This window comes from Bombus huntii, chromosome 14 (genome assembly GCF_024542735.1).
Source record: "Bombus huntii isolate Logan2020A chromosome 14, iyBomHunt1.1, whole genome shotgun sequence".
Classification (NCBI taxonomy): domain Eukaryota; kingdom Metazoa; phylum Arthropoda; class Insecta; order Hymenoptera; family Apidae; genus Bombus; species Bombus huntii.
Genome location: NC_066251.1, coordinates 6835861 through 6849387, shown reverse-complemented (window position 1 = coordinate 6849387; position 13527 = coordinate 6835861). Strand labels below are relative to the sequence as shown.

Here is a 13527-nt window from a genome sequence, read left to right as displayed (position 1 = left end):
TTGAGAAAAGACAAGAAAGGAAGAAATGAAACCTATTTATGAAAGTGAAAATGATACCTCGAAAAAGTTAAAATAGGGAAGAAGGCAAAAAATAAAAGTTAAGAAGCTATAAAGAAGTTATGGAAGCATAGACTCTTGTTAACGAAAATCTTGGACATAGTGTGCTTTGTGAAAGATGCTAACCAAATATACCTGACACGTGCTTGCCTGCTTACACATATGCGATAAACGTGAATTGATAATTTAGATTAGTGGGAATTACTGTGATATTTTTCGATTACGCAGAAGATTCTCTCGACGTGTTTGAAATTTCATGACTTTATCTCGTCAATTTCACTTTCGATCATAAATTAAAAATTTTAGTTATAGAGTTAAAAATTCTTTCTTTATAAATTATATATGTCAGATACGAAGTATATATAATACTCACTTATTCTTTCTTTATAAATTATATATGTCAGATACGGAGTATATATAATACTCACATATTCTTTCCTCTAAATTTTTAGGTAGATCTGTCAAGATAGCTGCAATTCGATATCTGTTTAACAATATATTTTAGAACATCCTTTATACAGGGACGTAAAACGGGACGTCTGGCAAACGAGGTTACTTTATATGCTAAAGTATAAATCGACAATCAATGATAAGATTTCAATATTTTTATTATAAATCTTCTTAAAATAACATATGCATAATTCACATCAAATTTTGTTTTCTCTAATATAATTCTTTTATTTCATTTATTTGAGGTCACATGCACCTCTATGGGTTAGGTTTAGTTTATACAATGCTATTTTAGATTTATTATATATACAAATATCTCTTGAACATTATAATATTTCCTATATCGATTTCTATAACAAATGACAGTGTAATCTTGAATCGCGAAGCTTTTGTCAAATTCTGGGCAGTAGGTAGAGCAATGTGAGATTTTTCTGGCAAAAGATAGTCGGACAAATTTCCACTGTATCCACGAGAAGACGAGGGAACCTACGATCGAATTATGATGATCAATCAGTGGCAATCGATGATGGACAACCTGATTGACATTTATTATCTCGTGCGGTTGATAATCCGTCAAGTTTCCATATACTTACGAGTAAGATCGCGTGATTAACCTCCTTATTACAGGAACAACGGAACATCCAGATGTCAACCAGTATGATAGAAAAATTACTTAAATTAAAAAAGCTATTTTTCTGTAGTATTTAAGAAGAAGAAAATAACGTCGCGCTTGTGTGGGACATACCAAATTTATGACCCTTATTTATCATATCATAAGTGGAATCCAAAAATCATTATTTTACAACTTATGCGTATATAAAGTTTGTATATATTGCACAGTTTATTTGGATACCATATTGACTTTTATCGATAAAGTCATCAACAACAAATGATACTAACCTCTCTTGCGCATCTAATCTTTCGCTGATTTACTTACATCTGACACCAATATGATTCTTAATAATATTAATGAAACCTAACCCAAATCAATATCAATTCATTCTGTTGCCTTTTCATTGATATTGTTGTGTTATAAGTAGTTCATCTATCTGTCTTTGATTTGCATTTTATGTTTTATTTTATATATTCTCGATAAATGTCATTGATGACTACTTTACGATGTAGACTATGTAATAGAAATTAGAGTAAATTGTTCTAAAATTATCTGAAAGTCTCATAGGTCAACTTCAACAAAATGACACCAATTGATAGTTAATCGAGCCCTTGATGTAATAAATCATGTATGTCTCCAAGTAAACACTGAAATATGCATAAACTTTACATACGTATAGTTCTTAAAATAATGAACTCCGTGCTTTAAAACCAGTATGTTGTATATGTTAGACAAAAGATAAATCACAAATTCGATGTGTGCCTCAAAACAAAATGTCAACGTTGCTCTTGTTTTAGGATGTGATTCTCTATAAAGTCTTCTGGATGGCAACAAACGACAACTTCGATTCTTCGGATACGAAACTTCGTGTCACGTTGAGGAATATTACGACAGATGTCGTAGCTTTTTCGGTTATCTGTGCCGTTCTTTTTCTCCTCGTGGTTCTCGCGTCGAAGTATGAAAAGGATGAAAACCAACTTTTTACACCTGTGGGAATAGAAACGTTAGTTTATACAATGAATTATTATGGTAATTATCATAGTGATTGATGCAACAGGAAAAGGAAATGGATAATCGCGAAATTGTCATTTTAATTTGAAATTTTTGCTAGTCTAGTGGGAATAGAGTCATTTGATTAATTAAATGGCAGAAAAATATTAGGGTACAAGGACGCGTAAGAACTAATCCTACTGTTCTGCTGACTTATTCTTCACGCTTATATTCTGTGAAATATTTTCTTTTCAATTTCTGAAATACCTAATTCATGAAGAGTATGAAATACACAGAAAATAGTAAATGCATATACCAAATACTAGTACAAAATATTTAAATACTATTTATATCTCAGTAATATTTATTTAAATGTAATTTTCGTTTCGGGTCATAGATCTAAATATAATGATAGGGTTAAGTAAAACGTTTTTAACTTCTTAATTTTTAGAAATTAAATAGGCATTCTTCCTAATCATCTATATGTATAATTAACTCCACTTAGCAAAAAGAGGAACTAATAGAATTGCTCTATCCTACATAACCCCAATTAAATGAAAAGAATCAAAATCTTTTCAGTGTGCAAGTATTAATTTTTCCAATTTATTTGTAGAGTCACAGTAGATCACCCACAGGATTCATTCTGCGTTTCAAACACGAATTCCAATACGACAAACTGTACCCACGCTTGCGGCGATTCGATATTACCGCGCAGACGAATTTCAAAGAGAAATTTCTCCGAGGAAGACATAATCAGGGTTCGTTCCTGTAGCGAAAAACGAACCACAAGGATTCCAAAAAAATCGATTTTCGGTCTAACCATGAGCCAACCACAAAATTGTCAAAGTACCCAAACCACTCGTGAAATATTCCATAAAAACAACCAAAAATGGTTGATTAGACGGACAAGAAGCGGCCATATTTATGGAAAATATCCTGTATAGCAAGAACTATAATAATTTTTGAAATTTTCATTCATCTACCTCAAGAATGCGCAGAAAACTTGGACAACGTGAAAAAAAATCAAATGAATTTAATTATTCATCAAAATTTGCATCCAAATGTTGAAACAAAATGCACAACTAATGATAAGGATAGTGAACATCGATGTTACTGTTATGTGCCTCGACTGTTTAACATTCCAGGCAACTAACGATGGTTTAATATTATCGGAAGAGCGCAGGTAATGAATCATTTCTCAAGAATCAATTTTCGACGTGAGCTTTGAAACAAATGATTAAGCATGAATACCTCTATGTTTATTAATACCCATCGCAGATCACTGTTTGCCATTTCTACTTCTCTCTCGCTCTTCTTTCTGTTTCTTTTTTTTCTTTTTTTTAATTTATTTAAGCTATGTTAATTGACTTATCTCACGAGACAATTTTCATTTTTTCAGAGATATATCGTTTTACAAAGATTTTTAAAATTTTATTTTTAAGATGTTAATATTGTCTAAGTGTACAAGTTTGTAAAACGTATTTTATTCTAAGGAAACTTCAGTAATTGGTTTTTGTAAGGATGAATTGTTATTTACATGAATTTTATACATTGATTCGTATAAAATTTTATTTACATTCTTGAGATTTTATTTCTTTCGTCGTTTAATTTGTTACTATTGTATAACGTGACGTTTGTATATGCAGTGTTTGTTGTACGAATAAATATCGTTTGATTTTTCATGTCTGTCCGATTGATTTCGTCAAAGATGAAATATTAATTTTTATTGGATGCATTATCGATTAAAAAAAGACAGTCGTATCTGATAAATGTCACTAAGCTTTTTATATTACCGGTTATAAAAACCATATACTAATGTGATGTCGCAGACTTAAAATGACTTCGTTTCTAGGAAATATTGCTCGCGCATCCGTTTCGATAATCTGTCAATTATTTCTATTTCTGTCTAACATATTGTACTGATATAGAAAAATATAAGCCGCATATTGTTATTATAGATGATTAATTATATAAAAAAACAAATCTCGCCTGCGCGCAAAATACGAATATTCATAAAAATATGTTTGATGAGAATAATCAAGCCTGCGCTCATCGATCCACGACGAAACCATGGAAACAGCCAAGGCACAGAAATCAAAACAATCTTCGTTTGAAACACCGATTCCTATCAACAATTTCACATAATTGTTTCCTCGGGAAATCGTTCTGAATCTTTCAAGGAAACGGATAATCATTTTCGAACAATGGATATCAAAGACAGCAGCGACGAAGAAGAGATACATGATATATCAGCGTTCACGAAATTCGACGAGAGTATCGAGGTACGAAACGCTGAGGAGATACAAAGTCCAGTGAGTCGTAGACCTTCCAGTTCGAGGAGACCTAGACAACATGCGATGAACGAGAGCCGAAGTGCTATAGGAATAAATTCACCTCGCGAAAAATTCAATTTTCGAAGGTAATTCAATCAAGGATTAATTGGTACAATTCTTTAATAATTACATCAATAGTATTATAGATGTGAATTTTCACCTACTATAGTTGTAATTTTGTTACTTTGATCGCAAGATTACAAATGAAATGAAAATTATATTTTCTTTAAAACTCTTGCAATAAAATATTTACAGATACTCGGATCGTGATAACAGCTTTGGGAAATCCATGGGAATTCATAGTGATCCATCAGACAGTGAAGAAAGCGATGATGATGATATTCAAGGAACGAGCAACGCTCAGCCCATTGAAATTTATAATCCTAAGGATTTCGAGGATTTAGAGGTGTCCACTGAGATGAAGGAATTATTTCAAAACATAATGAGGTATCGTCGATCGCGCCTTCTTAATCCGTCGATCTTTTATTGTCTCTTAAAGGTTCTCCTATCTACTGCAAAATACCTTGTCTATCATTCAATTCTTTTATAGTAATAGTAATTGACGTAATGATAATTGTGTTATTTATTTTTCATCAGGTATACTCCGCAAAAGATCGAATTAAATTACAAACTCATACCATTCATCCCCGATTACATCCCAGCAGTGGGTGACATAGACGCTTTTATCAAAATCCCGCGACCAGACGGCGTAGAAGACAAAATCGGTTTAACAGTTTTGGACGAGCCTTGCACCAATCAATCTGATCCAGCTGTCCTTCATCTTCAACTTCGTAATCATTTACGAAGCGGAGGAGGAGCGAGACAAACGGTGGTTAAAAGAATCGAAGATGCAGAAAAAAATGGAAAATCAATCGAGAAGTGGATCGAGGATATAAATCAGCTTCACAGAAGCAAACATGCTCCCGCAGTTAACTTAACGAAACCGATGCCAGACATCGACTCGTTGCTTCAACAATGGCCACCGGAAGTTGAGGACAAGCTTAACGAAGTTGAATTGAATTTCACGCAATTGGACTGTCAACTACCAGAACTTATCGATCTTATATGTAATCTTTTGGATATACCATCGGAAGAGAGCATGAGATTGGAGGCATTACATGTGCTCTTCACGCTTTATTTAGAAGTTCGAAATGTCAGAGCGCAGAAATATTAATTGTAAGGAAGGTTTAAACGTACTGTGATGAGGACATAAATAGGGAAATTTTACACTAAATTTAATTTGATTTAGTTCGTAATTATTACTTGAAATAAGAATTTGATAGCTATTTTGTATCTAGAATAGCTCAAAGTACGAGGAATGTATTTTAAACTTGTATATATGTATATGATAGAAAAAAAATAAGAATAACATATTTCCCTATTTATATACTGTTATCTATAATGGAGGTTTGATTATCAATTTTATTTTATGAAGAATAATAATTTCTATCAATTGTAAATCACTATACATAGTTAACAATAATAACGAACGTAAGAGTTTACTTTCATATAATCTGAATACCATGTTTCCACTCAATGGAAAAAATTTACATCCAATTTACGCAACTACCATTTTAGATAATGTAATCAGAGACCACTGATTTACGATTAATTACATATAAAAGGAAAAGTATTTCGATTATGACAACATCATTTACACAACATATTAAACAATGTCAAGTACATAATACATTATGATCAAAGAGAAATGTTTGACAAGTGAAAGGAAAATAAGAATTTATCTCAATTTTTCTTGTTGCTCAATCTAAAACCGGAAATTTTATATCATACATCTTTTCCTTATTACTACTTTCCTTACATTTACTATATAATCACACTTTTTATCTTACAGAATGCATTCTTTTCTATTCCTACTTCCAATAATTTTAATACATACTATGAAATTTCAAATATTTCGACTTCCCTCGTAGGAGGCGCTTGTGCATTTTCTTATCCAAATAACAAACTTCCAGTTTCACGAAATAATAAATTGAGGGTTTCCTAATTATTTTACAATTTTTATAAATTTTTTTTTTTTAAAGAATTTAATCTTTTCAAACCAAGTTTTTTGAAAATACGAATATGACATCTATTATAGTATGACAAGTACTATGTGTGTATATTGTGTATATGTATTGTGTATTGTGTGTATAACAAAATACACATAACCTTTGATCAAATGATTATAACAAATTCTGTAACAATGAAAGTGTAGTCATAAATTGAGCACCGCTTTCATTGAACATGAATCATAGTATTAATCACGTGATTGACAATATGTATACATAATACATATTTCTTTTCTTTGTATAAGTTTAGCATGCGGTAACAGTGCGTAACAACGAAGTCGTATCTGTACTCTGTGATGATTTTTCTTTTTGTACTTTGTAAAATTTGATTGCAGTGACAGTGATTGAAAAATAATGGACACTTCGACGCATATAAACGTGATAATAAACAGCAACATCGATGATAGTGTTGACAGTTGCGTGAATGATGAAAATGACACGGAAAAGCTACTGAAACCAAGAAATAATTTTGCGTCATATTCAAACGATAACATTAACATTAGATTTCGGGTATGAAATATACAATAATCTGATAATGTTAATAATCTAACGGCAAAGTGTATCTTTTCAAAATTTCTTTTTTACTTTTTATTTGGCACTATGAAATAACCTAGCTAACACCTGTCTGCTTTCACACTATTGTATATAAACACAAACTCTTATCTTTTACAATGTTGATAAGATAAAAAAAAATTCTTTCATATGAAAATGAAGTAGTATATAAGTTTAGAATCTTATAATTATTTTTAATGTTTTAGTTTTGTATTTTTGACAGAATGTAGCATCACTGAGTATTGGGGAAACACTTTCCAGTAATCCAAGAAGGCTTAATACAGAAGAAATTCCTCCCGGTGCTACTAATTTCCTATCAACTAATTACGAGGTACTTTGTCTTTGTGATATGTACTTTGTGTATAATTTTCTTATTAATGCTTATAATTATAGTTATCTTTAATTTTGATGAATTTTCTGCATCAATCATTATCAATATCTTATCTTAAAAGTAATTAAGTTTCAAGGAAATATCATATGTAAAATACATCTACAATTTTTATTTTTCTTCTTTCAGAGTTTAGATTATGATCCCTGTGAGAATTATCTCCTTCAAGACGAAGAAAGAAAGAAAGGCTACAAGTTTATAGTTAAGAAGAACTTTGCCAGATGGCTTATTTTCTTATTGATAGGTATCTGCACAGCACTTATAGCTGGTTTTGTAGATATTTCTATAGAAGAATTATCAAACCTAAAGTATGGTTGTTTAAAATTGTGTATCCTTACTACTGTATACAAATAAAAAAAAGTATACATATAAATTTGATTGTTCCTTATAATTAATAACAGATGTAGATCAATGTGTAACAACAAACTGTCTATGGCTGCCATATCTACTATGGTTAGCCTTCAATTTTGTACCTGTTTTAATAGGTGCTATTTTAGTATCCTATATAGAACCTGTTGCAGCAGGTAGTGGTATTCCACAAGTAAAGTGTTATTTAAATGGAGTTAAAATGCCTCGAGTTGTTCGTATAAAAACATTAGTAGTAAAAATAATAGGAGTAATTTGTACAGTAGTTGGAGGCCTTGCTGGTGGAAAAGTAAATATTTTTTATTACTATCTCTGTAATATAATTTGCTATAAAGATACAAAAGTCTTTCAATACAGAATAAAAATAATATTCTAGGAAGGACCTATGATACATTCTGGAGCTGTGGTAGCAGCAGGAATATCACAAGGCAAAAGTACTACATTCAGAAAAGATTTTAAGGTATTTCAATATTTTAGAGAGGACCATGAAAAACGAGATTTTGTGTCAGGAGGTGCAGCTTCTGGTGTATCTGCTGCATTTGGTGCGCCAATTGGTAAGTGTCAAAAAACATAGTATACATATTACAAACATTAATTACTTGATTAAAAATAATTTAGGAGGAGTATTATTCAGTATCGAAGAAGGAACCAGTTTCTTTAATCAAAGTCTCACATGGAGAACATTTTTTGCTAGTATGATTACAACATTTACGCTAAACATCATCCTTAGTACGTATCACGGACGACCTGGTGACCTTTCTTATCCAGGCTTACTAAACCTTGGAAAATTTGAGACAATTCCCTATCAGATTTACGAAATTCCTCTATTTATGATAATGGGAACAATTGGTGGATTTTTGGGCGCTTGTTGGAATCATTTAAATTATAAAATCACCTGTTTCCGTTTGAAATATGTAAAGCAGAAATGGTTAAAAGTAATAGAAGCTCTTGTAGTTGCTGCACTAAGTGCAACACTGGGTTTTAGTATGATTTATTTTCTGAATGACTGCAAACCATTAGGGCGAGATCCCACGAAATTTCCCATTCAAATGTATTGCAAGGAGGGTGAATATAGCGCAGTTGCAGCTTTATGGTTCCAAACTCCAGAAAGTAGTGTACGATCTTTGTTTCATGATCCTAAAGGTATGCTGATAATATAGAACATAAAAGGTATGCATATATAGAACAACATAAGATGTATTTAATCAATTTCTCGTTTATAGGTTCCCATAATGATATTACTTTAGCTATCTTTGTTGTCCTCTACTTTTTTCTGGCTGTTGCTACCTTTGGTCTGTCCATGTCTAGCGGACTGTTCATTCCTTCCCTGCTAATTGGCTCTGCATGGGGTAGACTAATTGGATCAGGCCTTGCAAAAATTTTTCCAAATTGCGTAAGAAACGATTGTGAAAATAAACTCAAAATATTACACAAAATATGAATTACTGTAAATTATTGCAGGTCGTTTTAGATCCTGGGAAATATGCTTTATTAGGTGCAGCTGCTCAATTAGGAGGAGTAGTTAGAATGACAATAAGTTTAACCGCTATATTAATAGAAGCTACTCAAGGAATATCCTTTGGCTTGCCACTTATAGTAGTCCTTATTATGGCTAAATGGGTTGGAGACTTTTTCAATGAGGCATAAAAATATATTATATTACTCTGTATTTTTACGTTTTAAAACGTCTATGTATTACTCTAATAATTTATATTATTTTTTATTCTATAGGGTATATATGATATTCATACACAAATGGCTGGAATTCCCATATTACCATGGGAAGCCCCGCCATTATCAAACAATATATACGCCAGTGAAATAATGAGCCACCCAATAGTAACACTAAAAACTGTAGAAAATGTAGGACATATAGTAGAACTTCTTAAATGTGTAACATTTAATGGGTTCCCTGTAGTTGATCCTCCTAATAGTGATGAGGTACTGAACATCATATTATAAAATATCAAAAAATTTATCGTTTTGTTATATCTGTCTTTTTTTATTCCAGACTGAAATACATTCGTATGGACGATTTCGGGGACTAATTTTACGTTCCCAACTAATAGTATTACTACAAAATAAAATTTTTAACAGAAACTTAGAATATTGGGAAAAGTCATTAAGTGTTAAATTATTCAGAAAAGAATATCCGAGATATCCAACAATTGATCAAGTGACCATAAGTGAAGAAGAAAAGACTTATATGATAGATTTAAGACCTTTTATGAATCCTTCTCCTTATACACTACAGCATGTTAGTATTTTGTTAATATTTTATCTACATATTATTACATGACAGATCAAAAGAATGTTCTTTTATTAATCATTTCATTTTCAGTCTGCGACACTGCCACGAGCATTTAGGCTCTTTAGAGCTTTAGGTCTTAGACATTTACCTGTAGTCAATGATACAAATGAGGTACTGACAATTAATGTATTCTATAAAAAATCTCTACTATAGAAAAACTGTGGTTTTCAATCTTTTTGTAGGTAATTGGGATTATTACAAGAAAAGATGTTGCCAGATTTAGGATATGGGAACATAGAGGAAGAATGGGTCTAGATGAACTTCTAATTACCAATAAAATTTAATTTTAACTTTCTTGACACAACATTTAATATTTAATTTATGGAAAACAGTTTATAATGATATTATGTACAAACATTATGTTTTTATATAAACATAGAAGAATTCTTATATTTTACTTTTCTGTAAAGAAAATCTAGGTATTACAAAAAGAAAGTAAGGAGACAAAATTAACCAAAGACACAATGCACATAATATTAATTATTTATAAATAAGTGCCAACCTAGCCATGACCATAATTTAAAAAACAGATACACTGGGATAATGATCAACGATAAAAGAAAATAATATTCATATGTTGAAATATACATTGGAATTAATATCCTGTTATAATCACCTCTATAGATTATAATTCATGTGATCGAGTATTCAAGACCTATGTACAACCTGCAACAAGAAAAGGATATTTTGTAGAAGTTTTCACTTCTTTTACCAATATAATTAAGTCTCTTAAAATGATGGATTAGATTCTAGAATAAATTATCCAACATTTACTATTTATTATGTTCAAATTTATACACAATATTTATATATTGTAGAGTATCTACAAAATACAAATATTTTAGAAAAAGTAAAGAACTGAGAAAACAGTTTGTATCCTAAATAGTTATGCTTTATATATACATATACATACATTATACAATGTCTTATCAAGAACTTTTTGCTAAATTAATAATAATTTTTATTTTCTCTAGTATATGTCTATATCTTAATATAAACCAACTTGATAAAATTTCTTGGCAAATAAGATTGGCAAAGATTATTAAATACTATCAGGTATTAGTAAAATTATATTTTGCGCACTTCCCGCATAAACGATATCAATATCTATAAAAATTAAAGATGTAAGAATTGTCGCCAATTAATTCCTAGTTCCTATTTCGGGAATAAATCACCTTGAGATAATAATATGTGCACGGCAGGAGAATACTATCTCTGTCTAATCTGCTATAAATCGTGGCTTAAAAATTTTTTCGCGAACAATAAAAAGATTCTTAGTCAGATCTTACGTGTAACTATGACGATATCTTCCTCCTCATAAGTGTTCATAATAATTGCAAATATTTGAGAGCGATAAACGAGTGAAAGGCATTAGAATGCATTAACAAAAGTGTTAATACGGAATTAATTATAATTTATAGTCGAAATGCACGTAATTCGAATATTTAACAACGGTATCCACGACGGTTCGCCATTTCAATGATTGGTTTCTGAATTATCCACGCTTGCGCGTATATCAGTAAGAAAAAGAGAGGTAAATTCAAATAATTTTATGCGTGATTTTTTTTTCTAAACTGTATACCATTATTATTATAAATATATATTGTTATTGGAAGACGGCATTGTATGTAAATTGAACGAAATGAACAATTACAAGTGGAGTAGAAAAAAAGGTACTTTGCAATTAAATAAACAGGGTAATCCAATAAAAGAAAGGAAAAAGAATAGACACAGATTATTAACAAAACCTCACGAAACAGAAGAAGAAGCTATAATTCGGAGATTTCACGATGCACAAAGAATGGCAAGATTTCGAGCTAGAAAGAAGAAAGCTTTGGAGGATGTGGAGGCACTTAAGAAAGAATTAAATAGAAGAAATATTACTTTTGAAACTGTTGACTCTATTGTCTCCATAGCAAAAATGGAACAACATCAAACATATTTCCCTATACAAAATCCATCAATTGTACATTCAGCTTGTGAACAAAGTAAATATTCCCAATTATTGAAAGTCATTGAGGAATTAGGAAGGAACATTAAATTAACCTATGCTGGTAGTAGAATTTCAATAGAGAGATTAAAACTAGGTATCATAAAAGCCAGGATGTTGGTAAAAGAATGCTTACTGGAAACAGAAATAAATTCACAGCAATAACTAGCAATATATAAGTAGACGTAATATAACTTATTGTTATGATTCTATTAGAATGTACAAATATCTTATTTAAATTTTGTATAGAGATAAATATAGCAATATTGCGAGAGTAATACTCAGAGATCATTTACTGTTTGAACAATAGCAATAATTGTGAGTGTTATGCTCATAGACGTTTCTCTTCCATTAACAAATGATAAAACACAAAAAGAATTACCTTCACTACTGAGAAGGATATAAATGCTATGCAATACATGATCATTAAAAATAAAAAGAATTCGTTGATATAGTAACAATAATACTCCATATAGGTTATGAAAAAAACACGTGTGAATAATAACCCTTTTACATACGAAAAATAAAATTTAATAAAATTCTACGACGATTAACAATGGTATTCCAATTAATAATAATGCCCCATATAATTAATATATGAAAACTTATTTCCGATATAAAAAATAAAAATTTACTTGCTTAAATTGAGCAAACTAACTCTTCACAAATAAAACACGTCGGCTAATTTGTCTAAATTCATATTGGCAAATACAGAAACGATAAAATTCGAAATAATGTCAATTGTCTCATAAGTTAATCTGTATTATTATACTCAATTATCACGTAATATTTGAAAAGTGTTTCGCAATAAAACTTCATTGAAAACGTATCTTCCCGGCAAGTTGACCGTTAAGTCTCACCTTGTCGTCTGAAAGAACCGAAAAGAAAGCTCGTCAACATTTTCTCATTCTCTTAAAGGAAACCGGTCTTCCGAATCGTGAAAGAAAGACTTACCGTGAGTCGAATATATTCCTTTTCAAGAAAACATTTATGGTGTATTTTTGTTAATCGATGGAAAAAAGAGGAGTCGTATCGTATCGCCATTCGCAGAGACGATAGAAACGGTCGAGCATTCCAAGCATCTTTGTAGATTCTTTGGAGACAATGTCGTATATTTTAAGACGCGGCCGGTTTTGGTCAATTGTTTTGCGGTCTCTCAGGTCGTACACCTGTCCGTCGTGAAGTTGCAGACGGGAGTAGGAAGGGGTTATGGTCAATAAACGCAACCACGTCACACGCAGCCTATCGGCGACCCCGCTTGGCCCCTTAAAGTGGCTCCGAACGAAAATCTTACATGTCGGCCGATATTGCTTTTGTGCGTTTGTCTGCGATATATCTTAAGAAAACCCGTATCAATTCATCTAGAAACAATAACGACGTATGTGTTTCACCATAAAGAAGATGCTAT

The 13527-nt window shown here is 31.2% G+C and overlaps 4 protein-coding genes and 1 long non-coding RNA gene across 8 annotated transcripts; 4 read left to right on the top strand and 1 right to left on the bottom strand.

Moving 5' to 3' along the window:
• The first annotated feature begins 961 nt into the window (after positions 1-961).
• LOC126873339 (uncharacterized) lies at positions 962-3061 on the top strand. Its single transcript, XM_050634101.1, has 3 exons — positions 962-1102; positions 1918-2123; positions 2724-3061. The coding sequence occupies exons 1-3, from the start codon at positions 1007-1009 to the stop codon at positions 3052-3054; spliced, it is 633 nt and encodes a 210-aa protein (XP_050490058.1). The 5' UTR covers positions 962-1006; the 3' UTR covers positions 3055-3061.
• Positions 3062-3179: 118 nt separating this feature from the next.
• Positions 3180-6479, top strand: LOC126873338 (intraflagellar transport protein 46 homolog). 2 transcript variants are annotated; one of them, XM_050634098.1, is made up of 4 exons: positions 3180-3293; positions 3510-4529; positions 4699-4890; positions 5041-6479. In XM_050634098.1, the coding sequence occupies exons 2-4, from the start codon at positions 4315-4317 to the stop codon at positions 5615-5617; spliced, it is 984 nt and encodes a 327-aa protein (XP_050490055.1). In that variant the 5' UTR covers positions 3180-3293; positions 3510-4314; the 3' UTR covers positions 5618-6479. The 2 variants fall into 2 exon arrangements, with proteins under 2 accessions (XP_050490055.1, XP_050490056.1); XM_050634099.1 differs by having other exon boundaries at positions 3182-3293; positions 4069-4529.
• Positions 6480-6580: 101 nt separating this feature from the next.
• Positions 6581-10526, top strand: LOC126873332 (H(+)/Cl(-) exchange transporter 7). Of its 3 annotated transcripts, XM_050634084.1 has the most exons (13): positions 6581-6774; positions 6848-7022; positions 7288-7395; positions 7582-7780; positions 7854-8107; positions 8195-8372; positions 8437-8961; positions 9042-9211; positions 9280-9459; positions 9550-9759; positions 9830-10075; positions 10160-10240; positions 10312-10526. In XM_050634084.1, the coding sequence occupies exons 2-13, from the start codon at positions 6867-6869 to the stop codon at positions 10411-10413; spliced, it is 2409 nt and encodes an 802-aa protein (XP_050490041.1). In that variant the 5' UTR covers positions 6581-6774; positions 6848-6866; the 3' UTR covers positions 10414-10526. The 3 variants fall into 3 exon arrangements, with proteins under 3 accessions (XP_050490041.1, XP_050490042.1, XP_050490040.1); XM_050634085.1 differs by having other exon boundaries at positions 6581-7022; positions 7582-7696; XM_050634083.1 differs by having other exon boundaries at positions 6582-7022.
• Positions 10527-11304: 778 nt separating this feature from the next.
• Positions 11305-12399, top strand: LOC126873340 (uncharacterized). Its single transcript, XM_050634102.1, has 2 exons — positions 11305-11663; positions 11746-12399. Exon 2 carries the CDS (start codon positions 11772-11774, stop codon positions 12282-12284), a length of 513 nt encoding a protein of 170 aa, XP_050490059.1. The 5' UTR covers positions 11305-11663; positions 11746-11771; the 3' UTR covers positions 12285-12399.
• Positions 12400-12634: 235 nt separating this feature from the next.
• LOC126873341 (uncharacterized) lies at positions 12635-13220 on the bottom strand. Its single transcript, XR_007692380.1, has 2 exons — positions 13074-13220; positions 12635-12987 (listed from the first exon to the last, which is right to left on the bottom strand). It is a non-coding gene; the product is annotated as an uncharacterized LOC126873341 (long non-coding RNA).
• Positions 13221-13527: the final 307 nt, after the last annotated feature.

Excerpts from the sequence above, each read along its gene's own strand:
- LOC126873340 (XM_050634102.1), top strand. The coding sequence starts at position 11,772 with ATGAACAATTACAAGTGGAGTAGAAAAAAAGGTACTTTGCAATTAAAT.
- LOC126873332 (XM_050634084.1), top strand. The coding sequence starts at position 6,867 with ATGGACACTTCGACGCATATAAACGTGATAATAAACAGCAACATCGAT. Across the intron at positions 9,460-9,549 it reads TTGGAGACTTTTTCAATGAG|GGTATATATGATATTCATAC; the intron begins GCATAAAAATAT and ends TTTATTCTATAG. Across the intron at positions 10,241-10,311 it reads TAGTCAATGATACAAATGAG|GTAATTGGGATTATTACAAG; the intron begins GTACTGACAATT and ends ATCTTTTTGTAG.
- LOC126873338 (XM_050634098.1), top strand. The coding sequence starts at position 4,315 with ATGGATATCAAAGACAGCAGCGACGAAGAAGAGATACATGATATATCA. Across the intron at positions 4,530-4,698 it reads GAAAAATTCAATTTTCGAAG|ATACTCGGATCGTGATAACA; the intron begins GTAATTCAATCA and ends AAATATTTACAG. Across the intron at positions 4,891-5,040 it reads TTATTTCAAAACATAATGAG|GTATACTCCGCAAAAGATCG; the intron begins GTATCGTCGATC and ends ATTTTTCATCAG.
- LOC126873339 (XM_050634101.1), top strand. The coding sequence starts at position 1,007 with ATGATGATCAATCAGTGGCAATCGATGATGGACAACCTGATTGACATT. Across the intron at positions 1,103-1,917 it reads AAGTTTCCATATACTTACGA|GATGTGATTCTCTATAAAGT; the intron begins GTAAGATCGCGT and ends CTCTTGTTTTAG. Across the intron at positions 2,124-2,723 it reads ACACCTGTGGGAATAGAAAC|AGTCACAGTAGATCACCCAC; the intron begins GTTAGTTTATAC and ends ATTTATTTGTAG.